Here is a 21230-nt window from a genome sequence, read left to right on the forward strand (position 1 = left end):
GTTAGGGGCTTCAAACATACCTTATGGGAAGGGCCACTGGAGGACCAAATTATGCGGCAGGGTTGAGTAAATTGCGCAGATACAAAACACAAATAAGGCTGCACTTTTTTTGACAGTATTACTTCTTTCTTTATCTGCACAGTATTAACACTGTTTGGGCAAAGGTTACAACTCATTAGCTCCAGATTAACACCCTAACACAGCAATATGCAATTTAAAAGTGACCAGTCAATATTTACGAAAGGATTTCCTATGCAGGTCAACACACATTGCTGCCTTTTTTAGTAACTATCCGTTTGAGCTACAAATAAAACAAATGTTAAAATCTGCAGACTATGGCCTTGATTTAGATCATGGCGGACAGGTTACTCAGTCACAAGGGTGACGGATATCCTGTCTGCCGAAATATAAATCCCATAGGACATAATAGGATTTATATTTCAGCGAACGGGATATCCGTCACGGTTGTGACGGCGCAATCCGTCCGCCATGATCTGAATCAGGCGTTTAGTAATAGATGATAGATTATGTGGCAAATGCTGCTAATCCATAATTATGCAGGAAAGCTGCGGCCAGCAGAATCACATATTTCAGTGGCCCTGCCTATAGGCCTGTGACCTGCTGCCCAATTGTCAGAAAAAAAACCATGGCTGTGGGGTGCAGCGCAACACAAACCATAACAGCAATTTACCACACATTTTAAAAGTCTGCGATCATGCTGCAGAAGCGCCCACACAGAAATCAGTACCTGTACCCCTAATTATGATTCTGCAGAAAATAGTACTGAAGAACCACTACTTGGCAGTGGGAGACAGCTTAAGAAATTTATTTTCATGTGAAAAATAGTTCTTATTCTAAAGTGTAATGTTCTTTTAGAAAAAGATATATTTACTAATGCATCTTTAATTACTTTTTTGGATTAAGACTGCAAATTGTTTTGTGAAAGAAGATGCTGTTACACCAATCTTAGGAAAGTATATTACTATGTTAAATTAATGTGAGCCGGAAAGTTTTTGCTATTTCTAGTTTTATGCGGGTGTGTAACTTGTATTTTTTTTGTAAACACATATTTATAAATACATCATTTGTACATCATCATTAACTCAAATATTCATTGGAAAAAGAAATTGAGGGACCTTGGGAGTTAGAAGAAGACTGCTTTCCTTTTTAGGTCTCGCCTGGCGACGCAGCGCGAAAGCGCTGTCGCCAGCGAGATCTATTGTTGCTGACTTGCCTCGGAAGGGAGAAAGGAGATGGGCACGCGCAGGGCGATTGGAGGTTGTGAACGCGCTTGTGAAAATGCACTAGCATCAAATGTATAAGATCTGCACGTGTACGGCTGGCACCTGGCGCCGCGTTAATTAGCCCCATGTGTGCTTCTTTAATTAACAAACACACGATAAATTCATGCTCGCTTTAGCTATGGGCTGTTGCAATATGCCTCCTCTGTATTTGTCTTTGTTGTTTTACTTACTTATGGTTGCTGCGTCCTGTTTGTTTGATCGACAAATTAAAAAATTTGCCAAATGCATACAAGAGTTTATGCACACGTTTTTTATTGCGCACGCGAGCTCCAAGAGCGGTGCGCCTTACATGTACAGCATGCCTCACCCCACTTACCAGCTCTTGTTGGGACTCTGCGCTGCTCCTCGGCTGGTCTCCGTCTTCAGCCGGTCACTGCAGCAACACGCGGTGCTCCCTTCTTGCTCACAGGAGCCCCGTCTGAAATCCTGCTTTGGCTGCACCATGCGGCATTCACGAAGGCGGGGTGGGCTCCGGCCGGACTTTCTCTACTGTCTACCTTCCTGGGCCGCACGAGCCGCGCAGCACTTATTCAAGTAAGTACGGCGAAGTCCGCAGGCGTCGCCACTGGGCACGAGCCCCAGGCCACGCCGATGTGCACGCTCACGGCGTGCATACAACACGCGCATGGTGCTCTTTCATTTTCCCTTGTTTGACAATAGCGATCGTGATGCAATCGCTTTCAGTGCCGCTTGTTTAGATTATCTCTTTGTCACACAATACACGTTGTGAGTACACCCTGTCATCTTTGCATGCTTCCGTGATAACAGTAAATTGCCATGCATGTATTTCGCCATTTATTCACAACGTTACTTTTGTCAAGTAGTCTAGGCCGTGAATATCAGTGAATTCCCAAATATTTTCTTGTTAGTTATCAGTCAGATGCCCTTTAGCGAATAACATTGGCTACACATAGTAACAGCGAAAAATGACTGAATTGCACTGCACGGGTCACTCCTGTGCAGTGAGATAATACAGTGCATCAGGGCGGTTACCGTGTGTGCAGTACTTCTGAGTACAGACTTGCATGAGGTGCTGAAGTACCGAGAGCTGCAGCTCACCCCTCCTGACCCCAGAACTGCACAGTAGAGAAGCCTGTGCCCTGGACAGTGGGTAGCGTTAATGTCCGGTCCGTGAGTGAGTCAGGAGATAATTTGGAGCTGGACGGGCGGGTCAGCCCGGAGCATCCATGAAGCTGAAACTACTGCCCTTGTGTCACGTGGTATTGTTAGCGCGCACTGTGTACAGCAGACATCTGAGACCCTGGTGATTTGACCCCTGAGGCACTGATGTTGCAGGTTGCAGCATTCCTTTCAGTTGCTGTTCTGCCGCCACCAGCAGCGGTCCGTGGAGGGAGTTCCGTGGGGCGGAAAGGCGGGGTGGGGGAGGGGGGGGTACTAAACACCGGAGTATGGATAATTGGAGGTAAGTAAACTAATTAAATAAATAAAACGAATTTCGTAGCGCGCGCTCCACCGCATTTTGTGATGCAGGGCGCGCTACGAAATTCGTTTTATTTATTTAATTGTTTACTTACCTCCAATTATCCATGTTCCGGTGTTTAGTACCCCCGACCCTGCCCCTCCTGCCTTTCTGCCCCACGGAACTCCCTCCACGGACCGCTGCTGGCCGCCACCCGGTCTCGAGACGGCAGGTCAGTATATGGGATCATTATTTGTGTCTGTTTATGGGCCTGTCGGTCTAGGTGGGTGTGCTAGGTTAAACTGATGTTTTTTTCCGCTAAAAAATAATTCCTGCAGCAAGCTTAATTGGACAGTGCGACATATGCAAAAATGTCTTCTTCAGCGCTGTGGTGCGGTTTTCACAGCAAGTCTATACTAAATGATGCAGCCGAGTTACTTACTGTTTTAATCAAGATGAACAATGGAGCCGCAACTGTTTTATATAATGGTCATCTTGGAAAGTGGTTTTGAGGAGTTTTGCATTCGTTTCAAGTAATTTTTAACCCTTCTCACTGCTCAATAGTTTGAAGTTTCTTCTTAATTTAGCTTTTTCGATGTCACTCTCAGTTTCACTCATTTGCAGTTGAATGCTACTCAGGAGTGCATTGAAACAATGGAAATATAAACATAACCAATCTGAAAACGTGATAGCGATGGTGCAAGTCAAGCTCTCGTACTGTTCCACGGACTCTTATCCTGTGTTAAAATGTGATTTTCCTGGCGCAGTCACGTTGCACGAATGGGTGTAATTCGTGATCATTTTTTAAATGTTTCCCTCGTCTTCATTGCTTGATTTTGCTCTGAAGAAAGTGTCACTCATAGGTGCTGAAATGCCACTCATAATTACACTCAAATGATGCAAATATCACACATAGCAATCTCAAACCTTGGCAGCTATGCATGATACATAGTCCTTTTCCCGCGCCCTCAAACCGTATCCTACTATAAATACAAGATTAGACTGATATAAGCAGGCAAACAATGAGCGTGCACGCGTTTCCCCAGGGCACAAGCCGGGACCTCCTTGAGGGCTCCCGTGCTCTTTGTGCACTCTCTGGTGCCCCCCCCGGTGCCAAACCATCACATGCATGTGCCTTGCTTCTTTTTCAAGCTTTGAACACACGCAGTAAGCAGAGAAGGGTGTGTTTTCTTGGGCAGCATCCCTTTCACACCTTGGACTGCAGTTCAGAAAGGCAATCAAGGCTGTGTATTACATTGGCTTTGAACTTCAGTGCTGCAAAGTAAGTGGGAAAGTGGATTTAGTACATTAAATCAGTGTGATCCCTGCCACTGACAGCTTCACGGGTGCTATTCCATGACAAATCAATACAGTCTCCTTATTTACACTCTCATCCGTTCCTGGTCGTACCGACAGCCAGTTTCAGTAGCTCTTTATTTTTCAATTTCTAACTTTTTTTTGTTTCTCTTGAGAATGGCATATAATGTATGCTGCAAACGGTCATTATTCATGATAATGTTTTTGTTCATGTGTATTGTGCAACTCTTTTCTTGGTTTTAAAGTCTCTGCTTGTTCAGTTTACTTCTTTCACTGGTGCCTGGTATATAAATTCCCCTGTTGAGGAAAAAAACGGTGTGTTCCATTCTGTAATGCAGAGGCCTCAACAATGCTGAAAATGGTACTGCCCTATTTTTTGGTACCAATAAAAAACAAGCATTTGCAATGCAATAGGTCTCGCATTTGTGAGAGTTTAAGCTATTGGCATTGTAAATAACAATGCATTTTATTTATGTTTTAAAAATCAACAAGTAAATAAAAGGCATTGTCATTTACAACGCCAATAGCTCAAACTCTAGTAAATGCGAGACCTATTGCATTGCAATGCTTGTTTCTTTAGTAAGTAAGGACTCTGTCTCTCTATATACAATTAAAGAACTCAATTAAAGATGCAAGTTTGGAATGTATGTAAGTTGTTCCTCCGCAACTTCCTCCACATTCCTTACATCTGTGATAGCAGCACCAATCATTGCTATGACTCATATCAAGTGAAAAACGTATTATTTCATCTTCAAGAGAATTTCTTTAAGAGAGAATTTCTCAGAGCCCACTTTGAAGTAACACTAACTCCTTACTCTTATCTGGTTGGTAAATATAGGAGGGTTAAAAAGAGAGAGGCAAAGTCTTTGCTTAACATGCTGAGGGCACCTTACCATATTTTTTATTTAAGCACACATCATCAGAAATCTTTTATTTGTTGAGTGCAAGTGACCAGGACAGACTTCTGTTCATGCTACATTTGATGTATGTGTTGCCTTAGGGGAAGAGTTATAGAATCTGCATACTCTAGTAGGAGCCAATTACATATGTGCTTCAGTGATGATTTTAATGTCAAAACCAAGGACTGTGGCTGTGCACCAGGAGATATTTGAAGGGAGGCATTCAATTTACATGCATTGTATTAGGTGTCATTATATGTTAGAAGATAATTGCACTCAGTTGATGTTTAGAATTAAAGACAGCTCAATCCTGAATGAACTAGTCTCGGGCTCTAGGAATGTCATTTTTTTTGTTCTTTTAACATGTTCACATGCAAATTCAGCAGTGAACTCCCTAAGGTTACTATCTTAACAGAATTAGCTGCATTTCAGGGTAGTACACGAGGGATACCAGAGTAAACCTAAAGGCACAACTTTCCCAGAGGATTCTTATAGTAAAAAGGGCATATTCATGAGAGGCTTGTGTCACGTTTGCACCATGCACAGTGGTAGGTGCATGACGCCAGCCTCTATGTCAGATTTATGAAGCCACGCAAAGCCACTTTGCGTGACTTTGAAAAGCGTAACAAATCTGGAGTATTGCAACGCTGTGTTGCATTACTCTGTGCAAGGGAGGCGTTCCAAGGGCATTGCGGTGGGTGTTCCCATGCAACTCCCATGGTTTTTTACGCATTCCCAGATTTACAAGGACTTGTAAACCTGGGAATGCACCAAAATTTTGCGTTTTCCCAGGTAAGGCGTAACAAGGAGAAATATCTTTATTTCTCCTAGTTTTTTCCTCTTTCTACGTGTGCTGCACATAGAAAGAGGTAAAAGCCTCTCGGGTTTGTTTTTATGAGGAAGACGCCCCTCCCAGCACAAAAACAATTCTGTATGCAACATAGGCAACCTTGCACCATGGCGCATGTGTGCCTACATTGGCACTAGGCTGCCAAAATGGCGCCAGCACAAGGAGAAAGGACAGGAATGCGCCGTGTTGGATAAATAACGCGCATTCCTGTCCTTTCCCAGTGACGCAGGGCAGCGCAGCAAAAGTGCCTGTGCCACTATTTTCCACAATATGCCCCTTAGTTTCCTGTAAATATTTTGCTACTAAATCAAGTACTGCCCCTGCTATGGAGTCGTACTTGTTACTTGCAGTCGCAAAGAGGGGAAGATGTCATATTTAGGATTGGTTTGTAAAAGATGGTAAAAGAAAAGAAAATACAGTAGGATGGCACATCGTAGATGAAGGAAATTTAGATGAGTTGAATGTTTACATGGAAGCAGAAGGCTGTGAAGCTTGAGGGAGAGTCGGTAGAGCAATTCAAAAGTCTGGATAACAGGGTCTGTTACGGCTCCGCAGGCTTCGCCAACAGGTGTGCTGGATCGGTTCCAAGTTATCACTTACGTTGTCCCTGCCCACATTGCTGTCGCAACCACCTGATGATCATTTTCGACTCAAAACATGGAGCCTGAGGGAGCATGTACATAAAAACTGCTGCATGTTTCTTCCTGTTTCAGCTCCACCTAGAAGGTGAGTGGTCCTGCCCATCGCTCTGGGGAACAGCTATCTTGATGAATGGCGGTCTGTCCTCTACTTATGATAAGATGTGAAGTTCTGATAGATGAAGTGAATGTGATGTGAACTGCCATTTTTTGTAGATGGACCTTTGAAATTAAAGTGATGTAGGGCGAGGATAGGCGGTTTCAAAGTTTGTCAAAGAGGGGCGGAATGTGGCATAGCGGCCAGAGCTGCCGACTTGGGAGCTGGGGATCCGGGTTCGAGTCTTGGTATCCACACAACATCCTGTGATTTTGGGCAAATCACTTAATCGCCCCGTGTACATGGACAGCACTCGGGTGATAAGCCGTGCTATATAAATCTACAAACAAACATGAGGTAAAGTACTTCCCGAGGCTTCTTATGCGATTGTGGTTTAGGACATTAGTGGACAAAAGGCATTCTCACCTCATGGTGCAATTATTAATCATGCTAGATTGTTTGGGTAATTTCAGACTGCTTTCAGTGCTTGGCAGGTTTTCATGTCACAAAAACAACCTTCCTATTGTTTTGATTATGTATGTTAATCCTCCCCTCCCTGTCCCAGTACACACAGAGTTAGGCAATTCCTGTCCTGCAGACAGGCAAAACCTTACTCACTTTCCAGTTTCTAGTACTTCCTCTGCCCTTTTTGCAATGTGTTGCCCCCTTGAGTGGGGGCCCTGAAGAAGGGCCATCCCTCCTTCCATCATGTAACATCTGAATCTGTGAGACTCAAGGCTGTTGTATTTCCACAAAAAAATCAAAGTGGGGGGAGAATGGACCACTTGTCCTGTGTAACCAGGGTCTTGTTCGTGTCGGTTCCATCATAAAAAACCCTCATATACGTACACAGGTAGGGATGGCGGTATATCTTGATTCTCCGCCTGAGCGTACTGTTACAGCATCATCATTGGGTTTTTGTTAGTATATATGCCGACCTCCACCTGGAAGAAGAACAACTGATTTGTCAGTAGCGTCCAGAAATAAAGCTAAAAAGAGGGTGTGACTGTGCTCAGGTGTGGTGAGGTTAAAATTCTCTACATCACTTTTTCACAAAACTTTTTATTGAAGAAGTAGTGATGTGGGAAATTAAAAATTGAGGGGTGCGTGTGTAGACCAAGTTACCAGTCTACCGCACTGTCATGGGTCAACATGTTTCAGCCTCCTGTTATAGTCTAGAGGCTTTCGTCAGGATTGGATTTAGTTGTAGGAACGCGTTGTGGCTCCTAATCTCGTGGTTATTTTACCACTCTTATTAAAGGAAGTCAGATCTGTAGTATCTGTACCTTATAATTACGCGATTTTCGCTTCCTCGGAGTACCGAATAGCACGTTCGGAAGCTTAATTAGATTCCAGCAAGTCACTGACTTGTTCTGGTTCTGTTCGCGGTACCCTGGGTGACATCATTGTATTTCCACCCCACATAATATAGGAGTGATGTAAGTAGGTACAAATGGAGAAGACATTAAATAATGCGAAAAAGCATACAAACTGCAGCATTACTCCTCATCTGTCCTACTGAATGTACTGTAATGAGGATATACTGAAGCTTCCAAATTAACTATAGCGAAGACATACACTGGTAATTCACTTCATGTTTCGTGCCTGAGCTTCACATGGCCTTTCAGACATTTACAGAACATACAAAGTAGATCCTTGCATGAGCCCACACCATTATCCTAAAATGCTAAACAAATCACACTACATAGGATGCCCAACCAGCTACCTTGAACATTCCATTCAATGGCACCCATCACTTCAGCTCAGAAAGCATTAACCTCCTTTGCTGGTTACCCAAAGATGACTTTCTTGCCCCCCTCACTTCCGAAGCCTTCCTCACTGCCATCCATATCCTTCCACTGAGGGCTTCTGTTGCTGATTCCGGAATCTTCTACACTGCAACAATTGCGACACAATGATCTTACCATGTGTGTAAAATTCTCAAACCTGACCATGCATTTCAACATGACCCGTCTGACATCCATATTATGATGTAACTCCCCTGGCGAGGATGTATGGGGATAAAACATTAGTAAGAGTATATCCTACTATGAATGAAACTTCTTGCACATAGTTTTAGAAACATTCTGTACTTGACTTGAGAAATAAGGCACCAAGAGGAACATGAAGCATAAGGGGTTTGCATTCTAAAGCACCAAATTCGCAAAGGTGACACATCAAAGACACCGTCAGAAGAATAAATACTTTGACGGAGCCAAGATTGCTTAAAATTAGCAGTGGATACCTACTCAGCCTGATTAGAATCTCAGATGCTATCATCAACCTCTTATACAGAGTCAAAAGGTCAAAAGCCTCCAGCAATGGTGTGATTGGCAGCTCCAACCTCTCAACATCTTCTCATGGCTGAGAACTACCCTGAGTCCAATTGATTGAACCTACAACGAAACCTTCCTTAAAGCAATCCAATAGAAAATCTAAAATCCCCAGAGAAGTCATCTGATAAGATGAAACTCTCTCTTGCCAAACACAAGGCCTAAAGGATGTGAAAATATTATCCTGACGAATGTCCAAGTCGGTGAATGCCATAGTGGAGAAACATAACAGGCTTTAAAAGTCCTGGATTCCAGCTTGAATGCTTGTGTGTGATGTGATCTTTTGGGTCAGTCACCAATTTCTCCAAACTTGAATCTCTTCCTTTAAACTCTTTGTGAATATGGTATTGTCACTGTCACCCTGTTCTCTACCACTGCCTCACACCAAACCTTTTGAAAGAAACTATGGGCCCTATTACGATGTTAGTCGGATGAGCGTCCGACTGACACCATAGCAGGATGGAATCTGCCCGACTATTAGTCGGCAGTTCCACCAGCATTATTAGAATGCGACGGCCCTATGGGCGGTTGGAAACATACATTTTTCTATTGCAGCTTGTGTGGAGGCCGTAAAAGTGCCGCAGCACAAGCTGCAATAGAAAAATGTATGTGTTTAAACATGCCTGCAACGTGTGGCAGCCACTGTGCCTGCCACACTGTGCAGGGATGTTTAGGGGGGCCCCATAGAAGATGGGCGGGGGGGCAAGGGGGCCCTGCTAGGGGCCCCCAAAGTCACTTTCTGCTTGCTTTTCATGGCGGGCGGACCGCCATGAAAGGACAGGCGGAAAGCAACATTGTAATCCCAGCAGCGGATTAAAATTCCGCCTGCTGCACTGCCGGGCTCCGTGAGCCTGTTGGAAGCCGAGCCGAATTCCCTTGCGGGTTTCCCTCCAACTGCCAGTATCATAATACGGCAGTTAGAAGGAAACCTGTGATGTCGGGAGGAAATCCTCCAACGAGCTGTCTGGTGGCTTTACCCCCATCATAATAAGGGCCTAAGACATCATCCTATAGATTACTGCACCAGATGCACTTAGTCAAAATAATCTAGTCGTCTGGGTATTCTTTCCTATTGGGATTTGAGGGCAACTCCTAGCCTGACTAGATGAGCTACTTTGTGCTGAAATCCCGCGGCTCTGTGAAGATCATCTTGCATTAGGTCTACAACTGGTATTTTACCATCTTCAATCAACAAGACGGATACTGACCCCTGTCTTGACATGACCTGCTATATTTATGATCTTGGAACACCATCTTAACTTTCTCATCAGGTTAGATCCCAAAATAGTTTTTTCTGCCAATAGTAAATCCAACAATTGCCTTTTGTGATGCAGTGCCTGTGCTTCCTTCCTGAACCTAGATGTGCCCACTTACTGTTTCCTCACTCATAAACGTTGAGTCTATTACTGAATCTAACTGCACGGCAGGCATCAGCCACATCTGTTGTCCCATCCTGCTCAAAATTTCAGTGCAGTTTTCTTCCACCTGCCCCTCCACAATCGGGACTTGGAAGTCTTTTGTTAAAGATCATTCCCAATATACAGCATTGACAACTGTGAACACTGTCAACATTATTCTCTATTGGCATAGATGTTAACCCTGCCAGATTGGGCAGCATGAAATCTACTTGGATCGACTCCAAAATACACGATTTGGCTTCTTCCACCTGTTACCTATTGGCTACAATATAATTGTTCTGCTCCTGGAAGAACACGGGCAGATCATATTTACTTTAATTATCTTCCTCCTCAACATCTTCTCCTGCTTCAGGCAAGTGGAGATCATAACTGACATTTGCCATGCTTTCCTTAAACCACTTTATAGTCTAGTAACAATGTTATCCGTTTGATTCCTCAACCTTTTACTAACGTTGCTGTCACCTCCTAGGTTTCTTTGAATCAGACACCATTGCCACAAGGCAGCTTTCAGCAGCAAATCATCAAATTCAGAAACATTTTTTGATAGTAGAGGAGAGCATCCTCTGTTCTTCTCTTCTCTTGAAGATGTCCTCCTGCTCTGGTCACCGAATGGCGAGACAAGAAGCGATGGGACATTGGACACTTCTCTCCTGGAATATCAGCCTTGGCTTGAATTACATGCATGGTTTCTTGCTGGCTTCACTTTCCTTCACTTATTAGCTTTATTTGTCTACTGCTTAGCAGATTTGTTGAGTCCACACCATCATCCCTATGTGTCTGAGAATTTGTTGCCTCCCCTGACTGTGATAGCCTGCCATCCTGATGCCCCCAGCCTCCCAGTCAGTAGCTACTGTTGGCCTTATCCTGCCTCATGCCTCTGCAAGTCATGCAGTGTTGCCAAACTCGATTGGACTGCCAACACAGCTGGCTATAAATCTTTGCTGTCCCGTGCTGACCAATGGTGAGTGTTCTTTAATTTCAATTGGACCCTATCAAATTGCGGGGTAATCAGATCTGCATGGACACACAGATGAAAACATGGTGGGCGCTTCCGCAAAATTCTCCTGGAAAGGGGCGTAGCTATGGAGGAGGAAAATGAAGGAGAAATTATATAATCTTTTATGACCGTGTCAGCACAGAGGAGTTGGAAGCAATGGGAATCCCAGCAAAACTCGCTCCACTAGAGGATAGAGAGGTACATTGGTGGAAAAATATACACTTTAGTGCCTGTGGTGTACCAGTCCTACTGATACCCACTTTACTCTGCTGGACAGAAAAATTGAAGAAAACCATTTTAAAATACTCACTGTTTAAAAACAATTATGGAAATACTCAAGCAAGAGAAAGCATGTGAATCGCAATTTATTTTTGGATGGTGTTTGTGGTATGACTTATTACCATACCGTACCCTAAACACTGGGCAGATCCCTGTAACATTGCTGGTCTGCTGTGAGAGTTAATTCATGCATAACATGATAGAAAAAAATAACTCTTAAATGAGTGATCTGATTTGCTTAGATGAGGTGTTTTGAACCTGTGTGCTCTGGGCTCTATCACCTCATTAACTACCTTCGTCAAGAAAGGATGGTAACCATTACTAAGTTCCAGTGGCATTCTTCCTCATTCGGTTTAACAATGTAAGTGACTCTGTTTTGGAGTATACACCAAGGTGCACTACCTTCCACCCTGTAAATACCACCCAAGGAAGCAAGCTACGTACCATCATGGTGGTCGTAGTAAGAACATACCCAATGATGAAGATTGACATTGGAACTGGGCGAAAGTTAATGACCTTTTTTAAGGAATTTCCTTAGCGAGGTGACAGAACCCAGAGGACATACACTTTACACAACTCATTCTCCAAAGTGGATCACTCATCTCACAATCTATCTAGGTGCCATGGTTGTAGTTAACAGCTTAGGAGGATGTCCCAGGGTCACTATAAAAAGAATAGAAAGAACCTCTCATCTTTACCTGTATGTAGAAGATCCTGGAACTTGTTATTATTTCGAATAGGTTGTCTCTCGTCAAAAGGTCCCTGTGGAAAGGGAAAAAGGGATCAATGAGAGAGTGAAACATCCACACAAAATCAGGTCATTTCAACCTATGACGGATTGTAGTGAAGGACTCCATATTTCAAAATGATTGTGCTATGTTTGCTGCCTGTTTGGCGAGGGCTAAAGAGAAATATTCAGCAAATGGGTAGGGATGCGGGGAAAATTCTATCTTTTATGTTCCCACTGAGGTGGAAAAAAAGTGAAACATGACACAAGACCTGATTTGCTTCACAAATCCCCAGTGCGGTTTTACCATAGTCCTGTCATTAACAACTATGAACATCTGTACGGTTTTCTGAAAAGCTTTAAATGTATAGGCACTGACAACTGTATAGGACAAATGACAGGATTTCACCCATGCATTACAGCAGTGGCAGCTGGTTATTTTAGGAGGGAGGGGGTGGATGGGACACACATGAACACATACACGCTCACACCCATGCAGGCTCATACACACACATCCATTCACAACACTCATTACCAAATATTCAAACATACATGCATGCACGCATAAGACATTTTTTTTTCTAAATCACATTTACCTGAAGCTCTTCCTCTGAGGTCCCAGGAGGGGTACTACTGCCTTCCCTCATTGGCTGACCTAAAGCAGCAGTCCCTACGTCAGCACAGAGTGGGATGGCCTGTGAGACTGCTGACCCCACCCCACTCTGTGACGAAGTGCCACTGATTGACACTCGACTCTGGCCACTTAAGGGCTTAAAACTGAAGCGCAAAGGTGTGAGGCAATGAATGACGCTACCCCTCATTACTGAGGGGGAGGGCCTCAAGCACCTTTGCTGAGCTGAGGAGGTCACGTCTACAGGAGCTGTGACATCCTCAGCCCAGCAAAGTTCAGCTCAGGCAGCCAGGAGCCTGCGCATTTTGCGCATGTCTAGCTCCTGGCTGCCTGACATGAAAGAAGAGTGTCTGTCAGGCTGAGCCTGACAGACACTCTTCTTGAGGGGCAAAAGGTGAGGGGCTATGGCACCTCAACTCCAATGGACCGGCTGCAGCTGCATTACAGTTTGGCCTACTCTTTTTGATGGATTCGATTTCTCCTGTACAACATTGTACAGACGACCACTAACTGATTGAAAACGTTCATGGCATGGCCTAATCCTGTTAATTTAGATTACTTGCCACAAACCTCTTTGCCAGTTCAAGCAGAGCTTAATTTGAGCCAGTGGTTGCCGGTGGGGGTCACCGGCACCCATTTTTGGGGACTGAAGTTATTTGCCCCTAACCTTATTTGACTCAGAGCAAGAGAGAGAAAAAATACAAAGGGGGGGGGAAATGAGGAAGATAAAAGCGTGGAAAAGCAGTGCCAAAGACAGAGAGGAAAAATAAAAACGAACCAGCAACGATTGAGATGAAGAGGCAGTGGGGGTCTGGTAGTGGTGTATTAAAGAGGAAGGAGGTGGAATCAAAAGTACGCAGCCTTGGTATTCGACACACACACCTTTGATAGCGCCTGCCATGGGCTTCTGAACAAAGGTTTGGGCCCTGGCACTTATAGTTGTACAAATTAAAGGCTGAGTTCAAGTAGTTACCTGATCAGGGGAGCTTTTTAGTGAACTGGCTAAGGGTGAACATAAGGGCTCATTTTCTGTTAATAAGAAATGGGTAAAATTGCCTGTCAGAGAACGAACAAGATATTTTGTCTTCCTCCTTTCGCATTCCATTTTCTTCTCTCTGGGCTATTCTTAAACAAGCATTTGTAATGCAACCGGTCTCGCCTTTGGGACCTTATATGATTTAGCTATGCAGCACATTAGCCGGGGTGCTGAAACATCTACTGTTCTTTAACATTAAGGGAAAGCAAGCCACAAACTGCGAGACACGCCAGATATGGGAAAACATGAAGAGAAATATTGCCTTTCAGCGGGAAAAGGTATAGTCCAAAGCTCTGTTTTTAATATAAAATCAGGGCTTTCGGTGGTCATATCACTGAAAATACAAGATTTGAAAAAAATATTATTGTATACGGGTGCTCGTGGAAGGCAATTTCTATAGAATGGAATCTAGAGAATGCTAAAGTGATTCTGGTATTTTACTGAACTCTGCTGGTTGTTTTCTATCAAGAAAGTTAAATAGAGGCAGTTGCCAGAAAAAGAAAAAAAGAAATTCCCTCAGCAGAAAGCAATTCTGGTATTTTACTGACCTCTGCTGGTCGTTTTCTATTAAGACAGTTAAATAGAGGCTGTTGAACAGAAAAAGAAAGTCCCTAAGCGGAAGCAAACAAGTCCTAGGGCTGATCTCCAGAGCCCACAAAGTACCTACACATATAAGTATATATTAAAGTATATAAGTATATACTAAAGTATATACAAGAGGTCTCGAATGCTCGACCTAAAAAGAGTTATAATTGATAGCTGCTTGATTAGTTACAGAATTACCTCTTTTAGGATTATCGAAATAAATACTATATATTTCAGAGAAACGAAATCTTTGACAAGTAGTTCAGTGCCTGGAATACTGCTGTAGAGATCAGGGGCGTAGCTTAAGGGGGGTGTTTGGGGTTTTACAACCCCCCCCCCCTTCATAAATGTATTCTCAAGAAAATAGTTGGGTACAGTTGCTTTAAGTCGGGTATGGTGAGGTGTTTGTCCTTGTGTGAAAGTTATTAAAATGTCTCAGTCTTGCTTAGATAGATTGGTAAGTTCAGACTGACTGGCACAGGGGAATCAAAGTTACCTACTGCTTTCACAAACCAATTAAAATATTTCTGGGCTTAATGAACTAGCTGTGGTGCTCCGGTGCGACTTAAATGTTACAGTTTTGAACCTGAACAGGGACCAGTCAACCGTTCATTCCTCTGAAATGCATAAAATGAGTACATTGGAGGGCAGTTAGATGGGCACCGACGATTAACCCGCAGTGGGACAAGTTACCGCTTGACAGAGAACTGTGGCTTCTAACCGGCGGCATGTTACTGCTCCCACATGATGCTACTCCTCTGAGTGAAGATAAGCTGACGTTTGAAATTTGGTGACGCCAAGAGCTGTAAATTAGTTTTATGAATTTAAAAAAAAAGTTGAGCTTCCCTGTTCCAATGCTGCAGACGTTATGTAAAGCTTTTTAATAAATACGTGAAAATATTGTCAATCAATTATTAGTAGTTTAAAAACCAGATAGAAATAGTTGACAGATACATATCATTTTTTATACTTTGAAAAATCTGTGTTGTTTGGTAAAAAGTTTATTTAGAACCTTTATACAACCAGTTAAAGCTTTTTATTTTTTTAAGTTGAAAAATGTATTGCGAGTTGTAAACTAGTTTAGATTCCATGCTATGTTAACTTTAGCAAATGTCATAGGGAGGCCAGCAACTACGCTCAGCGAGCTAAGTGCTTGCCAAAACCATCTGGTATGATCTGCAGGTCATGACTTTCAATACCAGCAAGGTCATCTCAGCCTTTCATCATTCTGAAGTCAATAAGTTCAGTATCCTTACATTACTAGTTACACCCCTTACAAACAGTGGAAGCTGTGGGAAAATATATTCTTAATGATATAATACTTAAGGATCACCCAAGATGGATGATGAGGGGAAATATTCAAAGGTGCCCCAAATAAAAGCTAAAAATGGAAAAGAAAGCGGCTATAGTGACTTTTTGTCACAAGGTGCCCTCCACAGAATTACACATAATCTACCAGACAATAAAACACACATTGGTCACCAGGGTAAACATCTGGGAGGCTGACATTTTCTGAATCACTTAAAAGACTTGGTCGTGTTTCTTTAAAGAAGAGGGTGACACCACACTGGAGGTTGAGGGTGCTGCAAAAGGTTGGTTTCAGATTCAAGGCATGTGTCTGACTAATATTTAACTCAAAAATGTCAATCAAAACGTTACAGAAAAGAAAGTTGGCAGCTTTAGCCGTGATGCCTGACATCACTGCAGGGGTATAAGTAACAAGGGAAGCCGGTAGAGGTAGCTAAGGACCATGGGTACAAACTTATTTTGTTAACAATAGTCCCTAGCTTATTTTAAGTTAGGAAGTCACAATTCTACATAGACTTCAATGAGACCTATGTGATTTCCTCCTGTGTCCAGCAGGACAGAGGAGCATTTAATCTTGAATATTCGAGAAAATACAAGCAAAAATTGAAAAGGCTGATGAAACAAGGGCACAGTCCTGTACCGAGTTTTCAACAGAGAGAAGAAAAAGAAGGGCCAAGAAGTTAGAGGCAATTAAAAATTGATAACAGGCAAACACATTTTGGAGCGATCATGGGGGCTTACAATACAATGAGCGACTTCAGGTAAGCTCTAACCAATAGTATCCACAGTACATTTAAACAATTGCCATAATGTGGAACTATTAAAACAAGTCGACGTAACGTTTCGATCCCAAGCTCCTATTATACAGGGATCATCATCAGGACTAAAGGATATGTCAACAGAGTAATGCCTGGTAGAATTATAACGCCTAGGTGGGAGGGGGGGGGAAATTTAGAAGCTGGCGAATCAAGGGAGTGATGCCCTTCTTGCTCCAGGTGAATACGGCTTAGTATGGGCAGTCACGTTGCGATATCGTTGGAATGGGAAGGCACGCTTAGGAGTCAGGGAAGCGCGTCTGGGTCTTGATGTAGGGTGACAGCTGGTTGTGCTGTCTGTGGTGTTCGTACCGCATCACGGGGAGACAAAAGGGGAAGACACGCTGTGGGATCAGGAAATGGAGGCGCGTCAAGGTCTTAAAGCAGGATATCAGCTGGTTACGATGTGCGTTATATTCGAACCGCGTGATCGGGAAGATAGAAGCGGCGCAAGTGTGTGAAACGGAGGACTGCTGAGATACGTCTAACTCCAGTAGGCAGCTGCGATGGCTGTCCGCGTTCTTGTTCGTGTCTTGCTGCCGCAATGGGGAGTCCAAGACAGTCGGCAATGCCGCAACGTGACTGCCCATACTAAGCCGTATTCACCTGGAGCAAGAAGGGCATCACTCCCTTGATTCACCAGCTTCTAAATTTCCCCCCCCCCCTCCCACCTAGGCGTTATAATTCTACCAGGCATTACTCTGTTGACATATCCTTTAGTCCTGATGATGATCCCTGTATAATAGGAGCTTGGGATCGAAACGTTACGTCGACTTGTTTTAATAGTTCCACATTATGGCAATTGTTTAAATGTACTGTGGATACTATTGGTTAGAGCTTACCTGAAGTCGCTCATTGTATTGTAAGCCCCCATGATCGCTCCAAAATGTGTTTGCCTGTTATCAATTTTTAATTGCCTCTAACTTCTTGGCCCTTCTTTTTCTTCTCTCTGTTGAAAACTCGGTACAGGACTGTGCCCTTGTTTCATCAGCCTTTTCAATTTTTGCTTGTATTTTCTCGAATATTCAAGATTAAATGCTCCTCTGTCCGGCTGGACACAGGAGGAAATCACATAGGTCTCATTGAAGTCTATGTAGAATTGTGACTTCCTAACTTAAAATAAGCTAGGGACTATTGTTAACAAAATGACATCACTGCAGGGGCATAACACAGGATCCTGTAGCCTCTGTGGCACAGGGGAGTCCCCAACCCTCCAGGAGGCCTCTAACCAGGGCCAGGCTGTCAGAATCTTCAGCGCACGCCGGTCCGGACTCGCGCAACGAAGGAAAACGCGCGAGGAACTACAATTCCCGATGGGCATTGCGGGAGGCGCGCTGCGTAACGCTCGCCACGCCCCTCACAGTGCGTCAAAAGGCGAAAGGTCGCCTCACACGGAGCCGATAATTCTTCGACCCCGGAGACGAGACGAGGTACCGCTGAGGAGACGAGACGTTAAATCAAGCTCAACACCCAGGTAGCGGCCCGTGTTATCCAGAGGTTCGCCGAGACCGAGGTAGGAGTACTGTGGCAGTGTTCCATTCGGGGCTCGACCCTTCCTAGTCGGAGACACGTTCTTCGAACAAACAGACATATCCTGAACCGCTCCTCTGTTGGAGAGACCGGTTGGTCTCATGCAGAGGAGCGAACGTGTAGGTTGCAAATTACGTGACTTACAGGGCGCGACTCGCTGTCAAAGTCCGACAGTGTACGAGCCCGAAATCGCACAGAGCTAGACGAGAGCGAGTGTGTGAAACGTGTTTATGAAAGCCATATCCGGAGCCTAGGAGTGCAGTAAAGCTTCTAGGAAAGTAGGCAAGGCGTGCTCCTGTCTCCCTGACTTCAGTGTCCTGGCAGTCGCTAGCGTTGTGCACCAGCACCACGCGGTAGCCAGGCTTCCTCTTTTGATTTCTTCTGCTTATCTCCTTAGACATATGAGAGAGTCTGGATAGAGGGGTGGTCACCACGCAGATGGCATGGAATGAGCTGGGATATGACAAGTGGGTATTGCGCAACAAAGAAGTTATATGGTGTATGTGCGTCTGTATGTCGATCCCTGTCATTTTCCCTACATGTGATTTTCCTTGTCGTTTATATTAGTGCCTGCAACTAAAAGACCACGGCCTGTAGCTCTCCCACATATGTCCGGGCCTACCTTATTTTCCTTTACAGGTGAGAGGGCAAGCTAGAGCTAACACACTCCGGTGAAAAAGGGTACTGCTTATGGTTCACGCTGAAAACGGAAACATAAAGTCCTATGCTGTGTTTTGTTGTCTCTTTTGCCTTCACAGATCTCCCTCCCTGCAGTCCCCACCCTTTCCTTCCCCCGCTCGATCACCCCAAAAGTCCGTGGTTTCACTAGCCGGACTTGGGGTCATCCAGAGGTGGGCCCCCATAGAGCATCAATACAACCCCGGGGACATCGGAACGAGGACTCTGACAGAATTATCGGCCTAAGAATTCTCTTATCCCCCTGGTTGTGTTGAACGCTGGCCATGACTACCTTAGACGACGTGATGGCTACGTTAGCGCAGATGCAGGTAGAATTAGCCGCCTCACGACAGGAAACAGCAGCATTGCACTCTCGTGTCGAGTATATGCAAAGAAACCCGTTTAGCATAGGCAGCCCGTCTTCCCCTACGTCTTTAGTGGTAGAAGTTCCGGCAGCCATTCCCTTGGCCCCCCCAGAGAGGTTCCATGGTGACAGGAAAAAGGTCCAGGTGTTCATGACTCAGGTATTGCTCCACTTTACTTGCAAACCCAAGATGTTTGTCACAAACCAAGCCAGGGTCGCGTTTCTCATATCCTATCTGGGGGGCGAAGCTGCCCAGTGGGCCGTCCCTATTGTAAGAAACGACGATCCCCTGCTCTACGACTGGGACGCGTTCCGCCTGGCCTTCGAGAAAACATTTGATCGACGAGCCGAGATGTTCTCGGCGGACAAAGACCTGTTGGTGCTGAAGCAAGGCTCTCTAGATCTGGTGAGCTACCTGAACAACTTTCGACGACTAGTGGCCGAAACAGATTGGCCGGAAGCCAAACAGTCTGTCATCTTTTACCATGGCCTCACTGAAGAACTGAAGGACGTCCTGGCACAAATTGAGCCTCAACCCAGCACTTGTGCGGCCCTCATCGAGTTAACACTGCGGTTGGACCATCGCTTGAGGGAGCGGAAAGGAGAGCAGACCCGCAAAGACAGGGGTACTCCATGGAGTGATCGTAACGTACCCCCGGAGAAGCCCCCTTCAAAAACCGAGCCTATGGAGATCGGAGCAGTGAGGGCCTCGCTAACCGTGAGCGAAAGAGATCATAGGCGCAAACAGGGATTGTGCCTATATTGTGGCAAGAAAGGCCACTTCATCAGAGAATGCCCCGTCAAAAGAGCATTTGGAAGGCCACGTCTCGGCCAGATGGCAGCAGTGGCAACGGATAAAGGGGAGGAAAACTGCCGTACCTGAAACCGGAAGGAGGGAAGGTTTCAGGGAAACATACCATCCCTTCAGTGGACTTTTCTTCCTTTAGGGAAAAAGAACATTTTTTTATAACCATGCAGATTGACATTAATAACGTGCTTCTACCGGTCCGAGCCATGGTTGATTCAGGAGCCACGGGCTGTTTTATGGATAAACAGGAGGCCAACAGACTAGGCGTACAGCTCCTTCTTAAAGCCTCCCCTGATCGGGTCTACGCGGTCGACGGAAAAGAATTGGAGTCCGGACCCATACGACATCACACCGCGGAGTACGAACTCACGTATGAGGGGTATCATCACGAATGGATATCGTTCAACGTCATCCACGCCCCGCAGTACGGGATCATCCTCGGACTCCCGTGGCTACAGAAACATGAACCCAGGATTCACTGGGCCTCGAAGACCCTCCAGCTGAGGTCAGCGTTTTGTCAATCACATTGTAACCGCGAACCGGTTCATCCGGCGGCGGTGCTAGCCGTCATGCATGGGATAGCCACTGCGGCCGAAAAGGAGACGACGCTACCGGAATGCTACCACTCCTTCCAAGAAGTCTTCAGCGACAGTAAGGTAGAAGAACTCCCTCCACACCGGGAATTTGACTGTCGGATCGATCTGGTACCCGGGGCGGTGATACCCTGCGGGCGAATATACGCTCTGACCATTCCTGAAAACCTGCACCTACGAGCATACCTTGACAAATACCTGGAACTCGGCTTTATTCGTCCGTCCAGATCCCCTGCGGCATCACCACTTTTCTTCATACCGAAGGCCAATGGGGAATTGAGGTGCTGCATCGACTTTCGAGCGATCAACGCTATCACGGTGAAAAACCGATACCCCCTCCCGTTGATTCCGGTTCTCTTGGAGCAGGTGAGAGCTGCAAGAATATACACCAAGTTGGATCTGAAAGGAGCGTATCACCTCGTGCGTATGCGCGAAGGTGACGAATGGAAGACGGCCTTCAAGACGCGGTATGGGCTGTTTGAGTACCTCGTTATGCCCTTTGGGCTCTGTAACGCCCCGGCCGCCTTTCAATTTTTCCTCAACGAGGTGTTGCGTGATTTTCTGGACATCTTCGTAGTCGTATACATTGACGACATTCTCATC

At 44.9% G+C, this 21230-nt stretch overlaps 1 protein-coding gene across 2 annotated transcripts in view; it reads right to left on the reverse strand.

Moving 5' to 3' along the window:
* PLEKHA2 (pleckstrin homology domain containing A2) overlaps positions 1–21230 on the reverse strand; it is a 571168-nt gene that overhangs the window by 19093 nt on the left and 530845 nt on the right. For both annotated transcript variants that reach the window (XM_085634579.1, XM_085634580.1), the window contains one exon: positions 12251–12314. In XM_085634579.1, coding sequence (XP_085490705.1) covers positions 12251–12314 — 64 coding nt within the window. The remainder of the gene's footprint in view (positions 1–12250; positions 12315–21230) is intronic.

The sequence above is a fragment of the Triturus cristatus genome, chromosome 11 (assembly GCF_964204655.1).
Source record: "Triturus cristatus chromosome 11, aTriCri1.1, whole genome shotgun sequence".
NCBI classification, from domain to species: Eukaryota; Metazoa; Chordata; class Amphibia; order Caudata; family Salamandridae; genus Triturus; species Triturus cristatus.